General features: G+C 39.6%; 1 protein-coding gene across 7 annotated transcripts in view; it reads right to left on the bottom strand.

Annotated features, from left to right (window-relative positions):
* Positions 1 to 21,165, bottom strand: part of RBMS3 (RNA binding motif single stranded interacting protein 3) — a 545,406-nt gene that overhangs the window by 54,705 nt on the left and 469,536 nt on the right. For all 7 annotated transcript variants that reach the window (XM_083188643.1, XM_083188638.1, XM_083188637.1 and 4 more), the window contains exon 7: positions 17,755 to 17,861. In XM_083188643.1, the coding sequence (XP_083044769.1) occupies positions 17,755 to 17,861 (107 nt within the window). The remainder of the gene's footprint in view (positions 1 to 17,754; positions 17,862 to 21,165) is intronic.

The following is a 21,165-nucleotide window of genomic DNA, read 5'->3' as shown; positions in this document are numbered from 1 at the left end:
AGAGGGGATGGAGTAATATAAAAGGATTCCAGTTCACAACCGGGTACTCCTTCCAAGTGCCACCTACAGATGGTGTAGCCCCCCCCCACCTGGATAATGATATATGTAACAATGCAGGCAGATGTTTTCAACCCCTTTCATTTCCAAATACACTTGAATAAATCTGATATTACTGTATGTTTCATAAATGATTGTTTGTAACCCATTGCGCCTTATAATGCAGCCTAAATTTGAGCAAGTAGCACTAGTGAGACTTTCAGTCAACTGTCTCTGTAAAACTATTCAAATACAGTAGGACTCTCCAAAGAAGAAGGGATTTCAGGAATATGCTAGTACAGTAAGTTCATATCTATAGCCACCTGGCAACATACCAATATCTAGGTTGGCACTGACTGCATTGGTGCATGCACTATATGAAGAAGCCGTGATGCTACATTCTTTGGCTAAACTATCATGATTGCGCTGTCAATAGCAAACCGCCTTCATCATGTCAAAAACCCAATAACATAAACTGATTACATTAGTCTGTTCAAATCTAATGATATTGGCAAACTACATGGAAGAGAAGGGCAGCAATGGATGAATAATCCTCTACAGACTGCCCTCCCTAAGACTGAAGGACAGGTAAATATTGTATTTAATAAATTTAACCTGCAAAAAGAAAAAGCTTTATAACAAAGCACATAATGTAACCTTTAAACTCCGGTTAATTGCAGTCAGTCATGAGTTGGTTTGTGTTCGTCAACTGAGGTTTAGGAGGATATTCAATCCAGCTTGAAATGATGGTTTTGTCGAGATCCTCTCCTTTTCTGACAGAAAAAGTAGTCGTATTGGTTTCGCCTATTCATTCTGTTTTTGTTTTTCGTCTCTCTTGACGGTTGTAATGTTTTTTTCTTAACTTTTTTACCAATTTGTCGAGTTGGAGTTTAGAAAAATGGAATGTACCTCTTCAATGTGAAGTTGTCTAGTTGGTTTAGACAGTTTTTAGTCATGATTATGACAAGTTGAACTAGATAATTTTTTCTGTCGGGAGCAGTCTTTGTACATCAAAATTTTGATTTATTTGTATTCTCCGACCTCTTCTGGTCCTGGTTCTGGTCCCAATTCTAAATCTGGTTCTGTTACCAATCCCGGTTCTGAATCCTGTTCTGGTACCATTCCAAATTCTGGTACCAGTTATGGTTATGGTACCAGTCCCAGTTCTGGCACCAGTTCTGAATCTGGTTCTGATCCTAATTCTGGACCCAGTTTGGGATGCAGGTTCTGGTTCTGATACCGGTCCTTATTCTGGACCCAGTTCTGATGCTAGTTTCTGATACCAGTATTGGTTCTGGTGCCAATCCCAGTTCTGGTCCTGGCCCCGGTTCTGGTCCCCATACAGCTCCTATTACAGCTCTTCAGTTAGAGATTTTATAAAGAAACTGTCCAGGCGGGAAGGCGAGTTAGGGATGATTATTTTTTGCCACATTGGTCCAAACTTCACAGGAGGCACTACGACTGTTTCAAAATGTGAATAGGCAGAAGACTTGACTGTTGAGTTAAGAATTGACAGGTGTGCAAAACAAAACCAAGCCAACTCAACAGTTTTCCAGTTTACGACTTCTTACAGAAGATAGGCTCAAGAGAGAAATGTAGGAACTGGAGACTGTAGACTCTGAAGAACTAGGAGATAGTAGAGAGATACAGATGTGTACATATACATGTAGTATATATACATGTATATATACATGTGTCAACTTTTTCTATTACAATACATCTTATCTGCAAAACAGTGCATGCCAATGGATTGTGTATGACTGGAGCTGTATCTGCATACAAAATGCAATGCTACAGTGCCAGTGGCTGTTTTCCTGTAAAACGTTCTAATATAAAATGTTATAATAAAGATACAGCCGCAGTCACACACAAAATATGGGCATGCTGCATATCAGTTTAATTAGCAGAAGTTGCTTGTGCATCCGATTTTCCTTATGCAATTAAGATGCATTGTAATGAAAAAGTTGCATGCAAATACACTCTGCTCTACCAAGTCCCACAGAGCTCACATTTTGGGGGAAATTTACTAAAGGAAATTTGTAAAAAATAGGTGTAAAAATAGGTGTATTTGTATCCAGAAATACACTTATTTTTGACATTTACTATCCCGAAAATACGGCAAATCGTATGCTTATTGATGTGCTATCAATACGAATACGAATTGTCGTATTTTCGGGATAGTAAATGTCAAAAATAAGTGTATTTCTGGATACAAATACACCTATTTTTACACCTATTTTTACAAATTTCCTTTAGTAAATTTCCCCCTTTATGTGTAACATTACTTGCAATGCATGGAGGATATATGTATGTGGACACATCTGTATAAAGAGTTGGCCTGAGACTGGCAAGGAGTAGCTCTGGAACCAATCTCAGACTGGTAATGCATATCTATAGAACCGGGCTGGGACCCAATATTCATATCTCTGGAACCAGGCTAGAACTGGTAAAATGTAATACTACAGGTGAGTTGTACTGTCTCAAAGAGTCCCTGGTTCTAATAGTTTGGCATGAACAGTAATTGCTAACCAATCTAGAACTGGTGGACTTGCTGATTGTACTGAAACAGGTGATTTGATGACTGGACTTGGGCCAATAGGCTTGTTGACCGGATTGTAACCAGAGATGCTAATAACTGAACTGGAACTAGTGTATAAACTGGAAATTGTGACACTGTAGATCGGAGTGGAAACGGTGTACTGGGCTAGAGATACAGTTTCAGAACACTGTGAGTGCAGTCAGGGGCGGATCCAGGATAAAATGACAGGGGGGGCACCATGATAAAAAAGGGTTTGGGTGGGGGAGGGGCGGTGTTAGTGGTGCCAGTGTACATGCTAAGAGAGCGGCAGGAGAGGGTGGGAATGGAATTAAAAATAGGCCCTGGCATTTAAAGTACGCAGGCCCACCATGGCAAAAAAAGTAAAGGATGTAGTTGTGTGCGCGCCAAAGGAGCGCTCCGGAAAAGGGTGTGTGGCCACTCAACAGGGAGCATGTCAACACCATATACAGCTTCTACACATTATGCAACAAAACACTAGACCACATTATACTTGCCCCTTACACATGATGCCAAATGGAATGAGCCAAAATTCACATAATGCCACATGGATTGAGCCAAATGCATAAAATGCCACACGGATTGAGCCAAAATTCACATAATGCCACACGGATTGAGCCAAAATTCACATAATGCCACACGGATTGGGAAAAAATTCACATAATGCCACACGGATTGAGCCAAAATTCCCATAATGCCACATGGATTGAGCCAAAATTCACATAATGCCACACTGATTGAGACAAAATTCACATAATGCCACATGGATTAAGACAAAATTCACATAATGCCTTTAACCAGTTATCTTATTTAACCGGCTATATCTTCGGAACCAACTGACCCATTTACATGAGACAAGTATCATATTGAAGAACTTTTGAGTGGGCTTTGAATGATTTTGGTCCAGTGAAACTGGAACGTTTGGTTCCAGAGTAATCTGCCCTCAAAGAACATGAACAGCCATGAAATTGCATTTCAAAAATAAAAAAATTGGTTTACACGCAATATCTCTGGAACCGATTGACTGATTTGGACCAGCCTGGTATCATATTGAAGGCCCAGCGATTTGGAATTAAATGAAATCAACAACAAGCTTCTCTGATGCCAGGGGGGGAACTGGCAGCCGTCGGAACCGGGTGGTGGTCGGAATTGACGGGTCCCATATTATCATATGGGGAAAAAACGTTACAGCTTTGCCAGGCGATATCTCCGGTTCCCGGGGAGCTAGAGACACAGGGCTGAGCTCGTTGGAAAGCCCTGGTCCTTAGCTACAAAATTAATGACAGGGGGCACGTGCCCGGGTGCCCCCCCCCTGAATCCGCCAGTGAGTGCAGTCTTAAGCTACACACTGTCGGCAGGTAGCGATATTGCACTGGCAACCTGCTAGCTTCATATGCTTCTACTTACTGATTGGAGGCCTGAGTCAGCTACTCCGAAGTAATGCTGCCATTGGTGGTGTAGTGATCAGACAACCTTTTAAGATGTGGTGGTGCCCAGGACACACATCCGACAGGAGCTTCACCCGAAAGAACTCCATGGCAGCATGCAGCCCGGATGTACACTAAGCGATGGTCAAGAGACTTAAGACAGTGGCTGGGATTTAGGAGACTACAAGTGCCATGGAAACTCCAAAAGGGCAACAACAGAACCCAATGGGGTAAGTATTGAGCTGTGGCAATAAATAAATAATGATAATATCTTTTTGTAAAGTATTTGTCCCCAAATCAAAATATCTTTCTTACAAACAAAATTATTTGCTGTTCAATATTTTATGAGTGAATTAGACATTGTACATTGACAGATAATTGGCATTTTTTGGGACTAAATTCTAGTGGAAATACTAAACATTCTAAAGGTGTTTCTCTGGAAGAATTCAACCAACTATTTAATCTTAGTTTTCACACCCCAGTCTCTCTTCCAACCATCCATGCAAGCTATCTCATTACTCATTCACTACAGGAGAACTTGGCAGGCCAAATAATGTTATTTTATTAGGCTTGTTGTAACACTTGTGGAAACACATTGCACTGCAGAAACACATTATATTAAGGAAGCTTTGCCAAATAGAAAATATGAATATTATACATTATTTACAGTTACTCCGAGAGTGTCGGTGACACAATATATTTTTAATGTATATAGAAGTTGATGAAATATTTACATTAATTGTTCATTCCAGATTCTAGCAAAGCATGACAGTCTTACCTAATTTGACCCAAAAGACAGCTTGTACTATATATTGATATGGATAATTCTTATCCTGAATATGGTCTAACAATTCAAATATGTCAAAATGTATTTTAGTTATAGTAAGAGCCTGCCTTCAGTATTCTAGTGGGAAGCTTATAAATTAATAAGGGAATGTGGAAATGTGTTGTTTTTTATTTGAAGAAGAGACCACTAAATAGAACATATATTATTATTATTATTATTATTATTAATATTCTTCATTGAACTTCATGGATGCATTTGTTATAAAGCTCAGTGACTCAACTAAGTAACCAAGCATTACCACTTTCCACCCATAGGTGTCTCTATACGACTTTTCTATGATACTTTGATTGCAGATCAACTACATTTTCCAAACTGTTACACTGAAAATTGTCTCATTTGACTCAAAATGGAGAATTTTTAATTAGAATTGGGTTTTCACTGATCTGAATGACATTTCCCGTCAATTATCTTTCCATTGAATTACATGAAATAAACACTGAAATATTCCCATAAAACAAAATCTATTTGCTTGTACACTACTACCTATTGTACAAAAATCCATTGTGAATTGATTAAAGTTGAGATGATCATAGAAATCTCCGTTACTGCCCACCAATCATAGTTTTTCAGATGCCAGCTGTGATTGGTAGTTTATAAATAGGATATTTATGCTATAGTGACAGGAAGGACAGGTGTGTACATTATTATGGGGATCATACATGGAGACTGGTGAAGCATTTCTCATCACAGCAGCTTGTTCTGTTGCAAAACTCAACAGCATTGAATTTGAGAAAAATTAGGATTTCTGTATCTGGAACCATGTTTAATGCATTGGAAAAGTTCATATTAAACAGCTCGTTATAACCGTTGACTAGGAAAAAAAGAACATGTTTTGTGCCTGGTAGATCATTTAGACCAAAAGTATAGACAAGTTGTGGCTATTTAGAACTTGCATTATTCTCATGTCTAGAATGACTCATTGCCTATATTTGCAGTGATTTTGTATCCATTTATCCATTGACAGTGTAACTTTTAGAAATTCTTTGTGTTTAGCTGAAAAGTGTCAAGTTGAAATGTGCCTGGTGCGCATACATGCTTATATGAAATGAATCATATAGGGCCAGTACGGATGGTGTAATGGTTAGCATTACTGCCTCACAGCGCTGAGGTCATGGGTTCAATTCCCACCATTCCCACAATTCCCTAACTGTGCGGAGTTTGTATATTCTCCCCCGTGCTTGCATGGGTTTCCTCCGGGTGCTCTGGCATTGAAGATAGTAAAAGACCAGCTACACCCTGGCCCATAACCTGCTGCCATTTGGCAGATGCTACAGGGCCATTCCAGGCTTTCAACACTATCATCCCCAACACCCTCCACCCCAAACTACTCCACCTAGGAGTCCCTGAAGCTACCTGTTCTTGGATTGTGGACTTTCTGACATAGAAAACAAGTTGTGAAAGCGTGGGAATTCACCTCCCAAGTGCAGTCCATCAGCACAGGAGCCTCCAGGGCTGTGTACTCTCACCCTTGCTCTTCTCCCTGTACACCAATGACTGCAACTCAGAGGTGCAATTAGTAAAGATCATTAAATTCGCAGATGACATCATTGTCAAAACTGTTGAGATAATAGTGGATTTTAGGAAGAAGTCTGTTGGTGTTCTTCTGCTAACAATTGCTGTTCAAGTTCCTAGCAACCACAATCTCCAGGGACCTTAAATGGAGGCCCAACACTGATACTATTGTTGGAAAAGCACAGCAGAGGCTGTTCTTCCTTAGGTAACTGAGGAAGTTCAACATCCCACAGAAGCTTCTGCTCATCTTCTACTCTGCGATTGTGGAGTCTGTACTGTGCTCCTCAATACTGGACTGGTACGGCTCCGCCAGCAAGAGAGACAAATACAGACTCCAAAAGGTAGTCAGGACAGGGGAGATCATCGGAAGGGACCTTCCCTCTGTCCAGGACCTGTACCTCCAGAGCAAAAAAGTGGGCAGTGAGGACAGTCAAGGACGAACTACATCCTGGCTATGGCTTGTTTAACCTGCTGCCTTCTGGCAGATGCTACAGGGCCATTCACACCAGGTGCACCAGAAGCCTAAAAATTTGGTACTTGTGACATATCTGGGCGCCCGATTTTCTTCATCGCACCTAAAAATCGCGTCAAATCGCATCGCACACAATCAGATTGCATGCAATGTGATTTGACGCGATTTGACGCGATTTTAATATGTGAAGGCACCCAGATGCCTGTTTCATATGTGAAATGGCCCCCCAGACCCCATTTTTAATTGTATACCCACCCTGATGGCTAAATGCCCCCCATTGTTAACGCCACCCCACTATCAACGCCAACCCGAAGCGTGGCGAGCGCAGCGAGCCCGCGAGGGGCGGCGGTACGCGTCCTCCGACCTTTTCATACCCCCACTATCCACGTCGGCGTGGAGTTGACTTTATATAGTGTGGTGAGCACAGCGAGCCACCGAGCCCGAAGCGTGGCGAGCGCACGCGGATACCTGTGAAGCCCGCGAGGGGACGCGTATAGCTGTGAAGGTATCCACGTCCACTCGCCACGCTTTGGGCTCGGTGGCTCGCTGCGCTTGCCACACTATATATAATCAACTCCACGCCGACGTGGATAGTGGGGGTATGAAAAGGTCGGAGGACGCGTACCGCCGCCCCTCGCGGGCTCGCTGCGCTCTCCACGCTTCAGGTTGGCGTTGATAGTGGGGTGGCTTTAACAATGGGGGTCATTTAGCCATCAGGGTGGGTATACAATTAAAAATGGGGTCTGGGGGGCCATTTCACATATGAAACAGGCATCTGGGTGCCTGTACATATTAAAATCGCATCAAATCGCATCGCATGCAATACAATAGCATACAATGCAACGCGATTTTCTCTTCAAGGGAATTTCAAGGGAAATTGCGTCAAATCGCATGCTTAGGGTGCTGGCATACAATTTCAACATTGGGCGCCCAGATAAGTCACAAGTACCAAAAATTTTCTTTCCCCAAGCGGTTCACCATTGACACGTGAACTCATGAACACCTCACTGTCTAGTCGCGCCATAACCCTTTGCACATAATCTAACACTGTGTCCCCTCTGAATAACTTTCTGTATGACTGTACATGTTCCCCCACCTGTTTATATTGTTTATTGTTTATATTGTATACTGTTTACATGTTACCCACCTGCCTAGTATACGCAAGAATACCTGGCCAATAAAGCTGATTCTGATTCAGAAAGGTCCACCATAAGCCTCAAAAGTTTCTTTCCCCAAGCAGTCAAACACATTAACTCCTGACACGTGAACTACTGTGAACAATTGACTGACTATGCAAATTCACTGCATCTAATGTTTCTCTGTGTTCCCATGTTATATCTACCTGTATAACTGTACGTGCCCCCCTCTGATTACCTGTTACCCATCTGGCTGATGCACAGCAAACCAAAACCAATACCGAGTATTCACAAGAATACCTGCCCAAGAAAGCTGATTCTGATATTATAAGGGAAAAAAGACATGAAAGATAAATCCATATGATTTCAATAATATATATATAAAAGATAATTGCTGCCTATGTTCTCTTATGTCAGCTCCTTATATGGAGGTTTTCAACAGTAGGTATTCCATACAGAGGGGCAGATTTGCTATGTGTTTATTTTTCAAAGCCGCTGCCTTTCAGAAGCTTCGACCGATGCGTTTCAAACTGCAATAATTAATGGTCAACATGCCCGACTTAGCAAAAATTACTATTGCCATTTAAAAAAAACACCAATCGGTGTCTTGGAAAATCTGCCATTTATTAAAACTGCCCCCAAAGCTTTGATATCATTTGTGCAGCCCAGACTGTAGGTGACTCACAGTATACAGTAGATGCAAATAAACTGTAATATGTTATAGTGAACACAATTGTGAAAGATAATCATCACCTTCTGGACATTATACACTCAGAAAGTAAAATAATATTTCCTTTAACTATTTAACCTTAAAATGTAATTTGAAAGCATTTTAGCACAGTGGATATTATTTATGTGTGTAAAGAGATTCTTAGAACTTCCCCGCAGTCTACACTAAAATAATCTTTACATACTATAGCTAATAGAAGCATAAATGCTTACTTTCTAAAAAGTGGTGATGAGAAAACCAAAAGAAAATATTGTTTGTTTGTACAGTAAGCAGTCCTTGATGTACTGTAAATAGGGTAGCGTTGGGAATGTTTTCATTTAACCGTATTCCTCTATTCCAAAAGGCCCCTGGAGTTACTTGGTGCATGTCATTTCAAGGACATAAATTGACATTAACAAATCCTGCTCCAGATTCTCACAAGTCTTTATCACAAAACTTTTATTTGCTGAAACAGGCTGCAAAGATCTCATAATAACATAACAAAAAGCAGGTTACACACAGAGAGCTACTGTATTATGTCTCAATTTACCACACTAGGTGGCGCAATAGAGTTGATTTCTGCTTAAGCCGCACTCTCAGGAACTCACTAAAGTACACAATATAGAACGTAACAATTTAACTTTTTAGCAAGTGGGATCAAAAAACAATGGCTTCTTGTTTTACTAAATGCTGTTTAAAAGGCAAAAGGTTAAAAATGTGACATTCACACAATATACAGAAAACTTCATTACTTTTATCTGATTGGATTGTACTGACATTTTCCCAATTAAAATTCATTCATTTAGCATGTGAAATAAAGACATGTAAACTGCCTATGTGTGTACTATGAGACAAACAGCCCTCACTGTGATATCTTACTTAGAAACGGGGCACTAATTAAAGGAGGAAACTTAAAGAGGACTCGTCATATTCAGTTCAATTCTATTGGTTTACTACATAATCCCTTGTAAAGCAGGGTTTCCCATGACCTGGCTGACCTAGAAGAGAGTGTTTAATACAGAATGGTGTTTATGTACTATGCTCGTTCCTGGGACATCTGCCCACAGACCTCACAGGAGAGGTGTGAAGTATAGAGGCAGCCAGGATAGCAGTGCGCATATTATGCTGGCAGCAAAGCTTCAGACTGTGCTATGTTTACATCAGGGCAGTCTACCTCTGTACTATAACTCACAGTACTCCTGCTGCGAGCTCTGGAGACAGACAGCCCAAATTCTAGCACACTGCCAAAAGAGCACTCTGTATTATATGATCTCAGACTCTCCCTGTTGAGTACGATCATAGAACAACTCCATACTTTCTATAACTACATAGTACACAAAGAACTGCATTTTGTTGTGTTAAAAAGGCAATAGAGAACCTGCCGAGAGGGTTTCTTTAATTGGTTCGGGTAATTTCATAAATTATGAGACATTGTTTAAAACTGATCAATATGTGTAGAAATATTCCTGACCATCAGGATCAAATGTGGTTCAGTGTGGGCAAACCTGTGAGTGGCTAGCCCAGGTGCAAAATATAATTTTGGCCCCTCTTCCTCCACTCCAACCCAAGTTCACAGTATGTCACTCAGTAGTGGGTGGCAGCAGTGGGCCTTTTTGCCCTCAGGGCCCCCGGTGCAATGCGCCTGCTGCACCAGTGGTAGTTCCACCTCTGAGTGGGGGTCTCTGAAGGTACCCTCCTGCTCCAGTGGATGATTGCGAGGGAATATGGCGGGGCGAGCACTCTGGGAGCAAGTCAACCAGAATCAGGCTCACAGTATCCTAAACAGAACAATGCATGGTGGCCCTGACCTATACCTGCTGACAAAGTGGCATCAAGCAGGTGACATTGCCACAAGATGGTCTCTGCACAGTAGACACAATGACTGTGCCAGAACCTTTGCTATCTTCTGAAAATGAATATGTGAGAACAGTATCATCTGTATTAAAATATGGCTATTATGTGACTTCTATATGTTTCAATGATCAAATCAGTTTTAACCTATACAGCATAGTTCATATTATATCCCATCAGTGGAAATCAATAGTTGCTCAGCTGAAAGCCTTTATATAGAATAACAGATTCAGGAAGCTGATCACGAGCATTATGTACATTTTGTCATTTGTGTGTTATATAGTTTGACATCTGAATGCTATTACTGAAGGGACTGGAAACTGCTGCTAACTGGATGGTAACAGAATACTCAGCTGCTGAACGGTGCACTATAGTCACTTGTCTGGACGGTACATGCATCAGTCCTGAACATACTGTAGATGTATAAAGCAAATACAAGTGCTGCCCATCTTCGCAGACACAGAAATGGAAATGTGTGTTTGAATTATACATGTGCCCAGCGCAGACCCACTAATCATTTCACAATGTCTGTAAGGGGAAAGTTGGCACCATCCATAACAACTCTAACTGGCGTCTCTTACTGGATTTGTGGCACTATGGGAAAAGTCATCTTTCTCATGATCGTTTTCTATGATTACTTTCCAAATTAATGACTCAGATGGAGCTGGGATGCTCATTAATAAAAGACAAAAACTAAAAGGCGTCTTGTGAGCTTTGCAAGTGCAGAAATGCTGAGAACAAAGCAGAGGTAATACAGCAGGATTCAGTGGGTACACGGACTGCCATCTCTCATCACCAATGCAAGAAGGTCAAGTCACACACAGGAGTGTGTATCATTCCTTATTGTTAACTGTATAAGTGAGATTACTCATGCAGAGCCATGGGAAAACAATAATGTGCTCAGGCTGGCCCACTCCTTTCCACACACCAGAGGGCAGCACTGATGCTTCCAGGAAGAAGCTGAGTGGCTCTGCAATGACTGTCTGGGCTGCAGGATGTCATTTCAGGCCAAACACAGGTGCATCAGAGTAGTGACCATGACAACAGGTCAGCAATGGTGCTTCCCCCTAGGCCATGCACATCTACCCTGGGCAACGGAATCACTCCTAGCTAAGACCCTGCAGTCACTCACGTTCTATGTCTTTGAAGTTAATCCTACTAACACTTTATGACCTTCCCGTTACTAAATTATAGTACACTAGTCAGCCCGCTAGAAGCAAATGCTTTGAAAGCTAGTAAGGTAGCTAATAGGAGAGAGAAAGACATGTAGTTTCACTTGCTGCCAACAGATGGCAGTTTTTCAGTGACACACAGACACTAGACATATATATATATATATATGTATATATAAATATATATATATATATATATATATCGAGAAAAAGAAGGCCACACAATGCGCTCAGTGAATTTAGTTAAGCAACAACCCTGAGGGGGTCCCCTGTTAGATAGGACCCAGTATAGAAATAGAGAGAAAAGGGGTTTTCAGGGTGCGCTAGGACCTTTCAATTATTTAAGACAGTATGGTTTAAAATAGGAAAAATGTAATAAACATTTGCTCACAGAGCATAGCAGTATAAACAAAGGTCGAATTGATACACTTTACAATGTATAAAATGACATAAACACAATTCAGGTCAACAGTCGAAATGCGCCCAATAGGCCCAACGCGTTTCGTCGTGAACACGACTTCCTCAGGGGCACAATACAACAGTAGGCAACGATGGTCACACTGTGAATTACAGTAAATACAAATAAATACAATGTCCATAAATTGGATAAAAACAAATAATAAGAAGAGGGTAATAGGTTGAGCAGGTGTAAGAAAAGGGAGAAGGAAAACGATTAAATATTGGTCCTTTGGATCACATACCAGTCAATGGTTTAGGGTTTGGACACCAACCAAATATAGAAATTTCACAAAGAGGAGATGTCCTTAGGTGATTATAACATAATGTCCTAGAATTAAAGTTCAATAAAATCCTCAGTATAACATTTCGCTTAATTCAAAACAGATTATTTTCCTTTTGAAGTATGATGAAAAAAGTACATACCTCCAGCTTGTTTACAGATGGATAAACAAATAGAGAAACCATTCAAAGTTATACGGCTATAATGACCACTTTCAATTGTAGATAGATAAGGGGAATCTGGTGAAGTGAATAAGATTGACACTCTATTATAATCAATTCAGCAACCTCTGCAAGTAGGGTAGAGATTGGCAGAAAAATACATAGAATTAAATAAAGTATATATCAATACATACTATTTCCGACTAAAGAAATGTACATAAAAAAAATATATATATTTTTCATAATTTTTTAACGGATTACATTCTTGAAAAAAATTAAGTTTAGAGGAACAACAGCATGTTCAACTCACATATTAAACCATAACATCAAACAGCAAAAATTTACCAATATAGGTGAGTACTTACTAGTAGCCCAATGGAAAGATGTGTACTGCTCAGCTCCAAAAGTGAGAGTGACAGAGCAGTGAGTGAGCTGGGTATATATAGGGTGTAGAAAAAATGTCACTTCCTGTAGCTGTTAATGGGATGTGAACTATAAAGTGCCTATAAATGGGCATATGAAAAAAAAAAAAAAAATTTTCTTTTTTTTTTTTTCCTTTCCTCTTTTCTACCCAGAGGAAATGCTGCTAAATAGCGCTACTATAGGTACTTCCCCAATTTATTTTTACCTATAGTAGCGCTATTTAGCAGCATTTCCTCTGGGTGGAAAAGAGGAAAGGAAAAAAAAAAAAATTTTTTTTTTTTTTTTCATATGCCCATTTATAGGCACTTTATAGTTCACATCCCATTAACAGCTACAGGAAGTGACATTTTTTCTACACCCTATATATACCCAGCTCACTCACTGCTCTGTCACTCTCACTTTTGGAGCTGAGCAGTACACATCTTTCCATTGGGCTACTAGTAAGTACTCACCTATATTGGTAAATTTTTGCTGTTTGATGTTATGGTTTAATATGTGAGTTGAACATGCTGTTGTTCCTCTAAACTTAATTTTTTTCAAGAATGTAATCCGTTAAAAAATTATGAAAAATATATTTTTTTTTTTTATGTACATTTCTTTAGTCGGAAATAGTATGTATTGATATATACTTTATTTAATTCTATGTATTTTTCTGCCAATCTCTACCCTACTTGCAGAGGTTGCTGAATTGATTATAATAGAGTGTCAATCTTATTCACTTCACCAGATTCCCCTTATCTATCTACAATTGAAAGTGGTCATTATAGCCGTATAACTTTGAATGGTTTCTCTATTTGTTTATCCATCTGTAAACAAGCTGGTGGTATGTACTTTTTTCATCATACTTCAAAAGGAAAATAATCTGTTTTGAATTAAGCGAAATGTTATACTGAGGATTTTATTGAACTTTAATTCTAGGACATTATGTTATAATCACCTAAGGACATCTCCTCTTTGTGAAATTTATATATTTGGTTGGTGTCCAAACCCTAAACCATTGACTGGTATGTGATCCAAAGGACCAATATTTAATCGTTTTCCTTCTCCCTTTTCTTACACCTGCTCAACCTATTACCCTCTTCTTATTATTTGTTTTTATCCAATTTATGGACATTGTATTTATTTGTATTTACTGTAATTCACAGTGTGACCATCGTTGCCTACTGTTGAATTGTGCCCCTGAGGAAGTCGTGTTCACGACGAAACGCGTTGGGCCTATTGGGCGCATTTCGACTGTTGACCTGAATTGTGTTTATGTTATTTTATACATTGTAAAGTGTATCAATTCGACCTTTGTTTATACTGCTATGCTCTGTGAGCAAATGTTTATTAAATTTTTCCTATTTTAAACCATACTGTCTTAAATAATTGAAAGGTCCTAGCGCACCCTGAAAACCCCTTTTCTCTCTCTCTCTCTCTATATATATATATATATATATATATATATATATATATATATATATATATATATATATATATATATAGATGACTAGTACGCCCGCTTGAAGCAAATGCTTTGAAAGTTAGTAAGGTAACTAATGTGAGGTCAGATGTACTTAGCTTGAAAAGTGATTCAGTGGAGAGTGACACACAAAATATAAACATCTGACCATGTATAATGTCATTCCAAACCCTAGCTTCACAAACCCAGACACCCTTCATATAGGCTGTTCTGTACACCTTTTTCTCAGTCTGTGGTTTGCTGAGTGCCTATCTTCAGTGTGTATCTATAATGGGTGCTATGAGACTATGGATCAAGGGAAGCCTCATTTCACACACTCTGCATGCTCAACAGAACAATTGGTCCAATTCACACCTGCGTGTTTTTGCAGCCTAGTGACAGGTTAACGTCGCCTTGGAGAACAACCCCCCCCCCCCCCAGCATGACTCCCTGTGCTGGGATGGGAAAGGTTGTGTATGCGTACACACCTGTTTGCACATGGCTGCTCAGAGGAGAAATCATTCAATGGTTGACCCTGAAGTCACGAGGTGGCTGCAAGTATCCACGCCATTTCAGGGCTGGCACTGACATCATGCGCCTGCCCAAACAGGCAGGGAGACGCCTGCGTTCGATGCGGCCCAACCAACTTTTCTATGGGCACACCCATAAAACACTGCGGGGTCTACCCCAGAACACCCCCTGCCTGTGAGTCACCCAGCGTATGGCCAGCAAAGGGAAGCCTATGTACAGTCAGTACACTAGGGGACCCCTCGCACGTGAACAGCATTCCATGTGCATGCGTGGTTTACCAATGTTCAGATGGGCTGCAAATTCGCAGCACTCGGAAAACATCTGAATTGGGTTCTGCAGCACCTAACAATACATATTGTATATGAATTGAATATAAAAACGGCTCATGCCACAAATTTCCACAGTAAATGTATATCATTTCAACTTAAGTAACACAATTGTCTTTTTAGGTTTTAAAAGCCAAAATAGGGGATTTTAGGTACTAACACCCAGATTTGGTCATTTAGGGGGAAATTTACTAAAGGAAATTTGTAAAAAAATAGGTGTATTTGTATCCAGAAATACACTTATTTTTGCCATTTACTATCCCGAAAATACGGCAATTCGTAGTCGTATTGATGTGCTATTAATACGAATATGAATTGCCATATTTTCGGGATAGTAAATATCAAAAATAAGTGTATTTCTGGATACAAATACACCTATTTTTTACAAATTTCCTTTAGTAAATTTCCCCCTTAGTCTTTGGTCTTGTAGAAAGTGAGTATGTTATTCCCCGATACATAAAACATAAAAAGGAAATTAAACTTTGAGTGTAATGGGAAAGATAGTTTTAAATCTAAGAAACTTGGGCTTACTCATCACCAAATAAAATGACTATACAATCCAATAGTACCATGTCAATGATGTTTATTATAGATATATTTTTCCACAAATTTAAGTTGTTTTTTGTTTGTTTGTTTTTTACTTTTATCTGTGATCTTGCTATTTTTGGAATCCTTCGTAAATGTCAGTGACATTTTATGCAAAGGTGAAGAAAAATAAATTCAATAGAGTTTGTAGTTTTATAGAGAAGTAGAACATCGGTAACTGCAAATGTCAATTTCAAAATAGACAAATTACTATCTGAAATTTTTAAAGGTATCTTTATCAGGTGAAGGTGTACTGATCGTTTTTACACATTTCGGGCATGATTCAACATCAGATGCCGTTTTGCTAAAATAGCAAAACTTCAACAGCTACTTGCGTTCTGGGGCCCGCCTAGCACAGGGCAAGGCTGCCCAGCATGCAAAGTCCCGCCCTGTGCAAAAATTGCAATCTATTTGCATTTACATTGCTGAATTAGGGTGGCTGCAAAGGCAGGTGCACCGCCACCATGTGTCAGGTGGCAGCGGTTGCGTGTACTGCCGTTCAGCTGCCAAGAAAATGGTCTGGACACACCTGCGTTGTCCAGACTGCACCACCAAATCTGCACCACCAACCTTTCGTTGCCTGCTGTTTTCACTCAAACTGCCATCGGATCAATCTGGGAAGCAAATGCACTTTTAGTTCCCATGCATGCCCGCTGTGCGGTGCTGCACATTGGCAGAAGTGCGGAAATTGGCTGTATGAGATTTTCACACTTCTGTGTGGCTTATTGAATTAACCACTTCAATTGAAAATAATGTGTTGTAACTATGCTGGTGGTACCCTACACAAGGGTGCCCCGCAAAGTGATACATGACCTACAGTATACAATATTCTACTCTATATGTGTATGAAAGGCAGGGTCTTACATCAGGTTAACAAATATGTAATTAATGGTTTGCATTTGATTTGTCATTAGAATGGTACAATCTAATGTGTAGCTATCATTTTATCTATGTATAAAATTATGAAGCATCTTGAAGGGTTGTGGGTTCTTTAAAAAAAATTCTACAGAACCCAAAGCATATTGGGTATATCCTAAACTTTATGAATTTATGTGAATATGTTAAATCCATCTAGATTCTACACAGTAGACACAATATATAATCAAACATACAACATTGGGGTATTCAACATGTGTCTTATTTCAGAAAGTCGGAAATCTTTGGCCACATCTATTCAATACAGCTGTATCAAAAAGTGATAATGTGGAGAGTGATAAACAGTCAGCCAATCAGCTCCTATCTGTAATTTTTCAAACCCAGCCTGTAATAGCAGTTAGGAACTGATTGGCTGGTTGTTTATCACTCTCCATTGTATCACTTTTTAAAGCTTGATACATCTGGTCCTGAGTCTGTTTTCTAGTACTGGACTGCGTTTAACAATTGGCACTTTAATTATAATGTAAAAATGGAATGGACATTTTGTTACAGTTTATGCCATGTGAGAACGTTTATTTATTAATTTATCTGTGCACCGTCTTCAATTTCTAACGAATAGATTGCTTTATATTTGCTGTCATGCATATAATTCTTGTTGTTTTTTTATTTTCTTTTAGTTGACACACATGAGCTACAGAACATTACCGTTTATATTGAATACAACTGTATCAAAAGACCAGAAGTATGTTGTATCCAAGGGCAGCTTAAAATTCCACTGACTATCTGAAACACAAAAACTGTATCTAATAGTATAACTAATGGAGGTAAGCATAGAACGATGTCAATAAGAGAAATCAATGAATTTAGTTAAAGTACAGATGGGCTTCTACAAGTCGATAAATCAAAGTGATTGACAGGGGATCATTTTCAGTACTGTTATTATTAGAACTCACCTCTCCATCTCTTGGCCACGGCCGTCCATTCTGTGTGTATTTGCTCTGGTTTTGCCTTTTCTTTTGTCCTCCATCCGCAAATTTACACAATAAAGGTTCTGGTGGAGCTGAAATGACAAGTCATACGGCTATATTGTTACAATTATCCACAAGACATGATCCTGCTAGCAGCTCTCCCTGTCCTCCATAGCACAAATCTATTGAATCTAGTTAACATCTTTTACATTTTTGTAGCTTGCAGCTGCGCTGAAGAGTTAAAATGACTTTTTGATCACAAACGTATGCTGAACATTAACCCTTTTAATGCACAGATGCTGAGAGGCATGTTATGGATACAGGTGGGGTGTATATAGCTTTCACAAGCAGCTCATGTAATGAATGGTACTTATTCAGGAATCAATAGAATAAATATGTAAGAGTTTACAAAGAATAAAAAAGCAACTATTTACAGCAACCACCTCCATGTTTCCTTCCAGCAAGCACAGAACAAAATTAATAAAGTCATTTGGCAGAATATTTGTTTCGTTCTGCATTGGCTTCTGGAATCTTAGGGGTAAATTTGCTAAAGCTTCTAAAATGAAAAGAAGTGATGTTGTACATAACAACTAATCAGATTCTATCATTTTCTAGGATTCAATAGAGAATGATAGACCGAACCTTATCGGTTGTTATGGGCAACAGCACTTCTCTTAATTTTTAGAAACTTTAATAAATGTACATACTGTACATAGTAGGTAAGGCTGAATAAAGACTTTCATCCATCAAGTTCATTTTGTTTTGAACTAAACTCATTGGGGTAAGTTCTAGTTATGATAACCTCCCCCAGGCATATACACTATGATTCTATACTTGGCTTATTTGTCAGTTGTGTTGGCATAGTTATGCCCGCTACTCCCTTCACTAAACCATAACGGGTTGATTATAGCCCTGAATGTTTTTATCCATCAAGTCCTTGTCCATCATGTTCTTAAATGTATTTATTGTCTGACATCACCATCTCCTCTGGCAGTGAGTGCCATGCCTTTACCACCCTCACCATAAAGAACCCCATCTTTTGAGGGTACAAAACTCCCTCTCCCCCAGTCTAAGCTGATGCCCTCATGTCCTGGTCACCTTCCTTAGCCTTTTGAGTGCCAACGTTGCTGCGAGAGATGTGCACAATATCTGCAAAAAATTCCAGGGTCATAGTCGAGGAATTTAAATCACTTTAGTTATTGCCGGCAAATAATCTGAAGTTTAGTTAAATATTGCACCAAAAAAAGAACAATCGTGGGAGCGACACTGGCATTTTTAGCGTATATTTAGCGCATCAATGTTGGCACCAAAGATTAAGGTAAAGAGGGTGCTTGATAGTTCCTTGTATCGCCCCTTGATATATTTAAACCTGTTAAGCATGTCACCTCTGAAACTTAGTTTTTCAAGTGTAAACAGTCCTAGCTTGGCTAATCTGTCTTCATAACACTTGTACACCATCCTTTGTATTAGTTTAGTTGCCCTTCGCTGAACCTTTTCCAGTTCTACAATGTCTTTTCTGTAGTGTGGGGCCCAGAATTGTACTCTGTATTCTAGAGTGGCCCAATTAGAGTGTCATCCCTTGCTTTTATTCCCCTTTTTATACAGGCTAGTATCCTATTGGCCTTATTTGCTGCTCCCTGGCACTGGGAACTGCACCCAAGTTTATTGACAATTTGTATTCCTAGGTCTTTGCTCCTAGGTCACCAAACCCTGAGGTACACCACTTAGAACTTGTATCTAATATGAAAAGGCCGCATTTATAGGCACTCTCTGTTCTCTGTCTAGCAAACAGTTTTTTACCTAGTTACAAATATTTTCCCCCAAGTCCCAATTTTGTGGACATGACTCTAATGCTGCACGAAAGCCTTTGCAAAATCCAGGTATACCACGTTGACTGCATTGCCTTTGCCAAGGTTTATACTGACCTCCTCATAAAAACTAATCAGGTTAGTTGGCAAGAGCGGTCACTTACAAACCCATGTTTTTTCCTGCTGATTATATTATTTAGCACTAAATATTCCTGGATACCATCTCTTAATATTCCCTTAAATATTGGGACCGATGTTAGGCTCACTGCTCCATTATTCACCAGGTCTACTCTTTTACCTTTTAAAAAAATTGTTACTACTTTGCTAATCCCCAGTTTCTTAGTACCATACCTGACATAAATGATTTTTAAAAAATGAAATGCAAGGGGTACAGTAACTCCTCCTTTATTTCCATCAGAACTCTCAAGTGGATTCCATCTGGTCCTGGTGATATATTAGTTTTCATTTTGCAGAGTCTTTTATGGACCCCTTCTGTGGTGAATTCTATGTTTAAAACTCCAGTAACCCCCCATTTATGGTGCTTTTTTGTTTCCCATGATGGAAATACATGTGTTTAATGCATTTTCATTATCCTCTGTAATGTTTTTACTGTCAGTGTTAGTTACGGGGCCCAAGTTTATCTTTTTCTAATCTTTAACTAGTGATGTATTTATTGTCAATGTCATCAATGTTCAACAATTGTCAAACATAACATGACGAATGTGGAACACCGTATAACAGACTCGAAGATAAATTGGGCAGAGATAATATATCAGCCAATCAACTCCTAACTGTCAAGTTACATGCTGTGTTGTGAAAAATGACAGGAGCCGATTGGTAGTTTATCTACCTTCACTTTATCACTCTCCAAAGCTTAGTACATCTGCCCACTGTGTACTTGCCCAGTGTTGCACTTGCTCCCCTGTGGTAACTTGGATCTTCATACACTATGTACTTGGCAACATTTACAAAGCACCAATGAGGGAAAGGAAGTGACAGAATGAGCAAGAAAGAGCACCCAAATGGCAGACTAATAGCCTCTAAGCAGGAAGCTTCTACAAAGTAACCCAAATGCAGTGATGGCTAACCTTGACACTCCAGCTGTTGTTGAACTACACATCCCAGCATGTCCTGCATCAGTTTTAGCATGGCCAAATAGTAAAACTGTAGCAAGGCATGCTGGGATGTGTAGTTCAAAAACAGCTGGAATGTCATGGTTAGCCATCACTGTCCTAATGTATCATAGTCACATCCCCATCACAGAGCCATTCAGAGATCTGGGAATTCCAGGTTGTTACAATGAAATGATTAAGTCAGTCCACAATACATTAAACAATTACTGAATGCATTTAATACAGTCTGGTGACCACAGTAAACTTCTTTCAAAATCCAAAACCCCCAAGAATTTCACAGGGTTAGAATAAGGGTATATTACATGTGCAATTGCTGTTATTTAGTGCAATGGGCTTAGTTCAGATTTGTGTGTAAACCATAATTGCCGACTTCTTCAAACTCCTTTCCGGGCGAGAGCAGTGAGAGGGGAGCGGGAAGAGGCTACGCTTTGGGGGCGGGGTGAGGCTGATGTCAC

Source organism: Crinia signifera, chromosome 5 (genome assembly GCF_055691185.1).
Source record: "Crinia signifera chromosome 5, ASM5569118v1, whole genome shotgun sequence".
NCBI classification, from domain to species: domain Eukaryota; kingdom Metazoa; phylum Chordata; class Amphibia; order Anura; family Myobatrachidae; genus Crinia; species Crinia signifera.
Note: the sequence above shows the minus strand (reverse complement) of the source record. Positions and strands in the feature narration are given on the sequence as shown.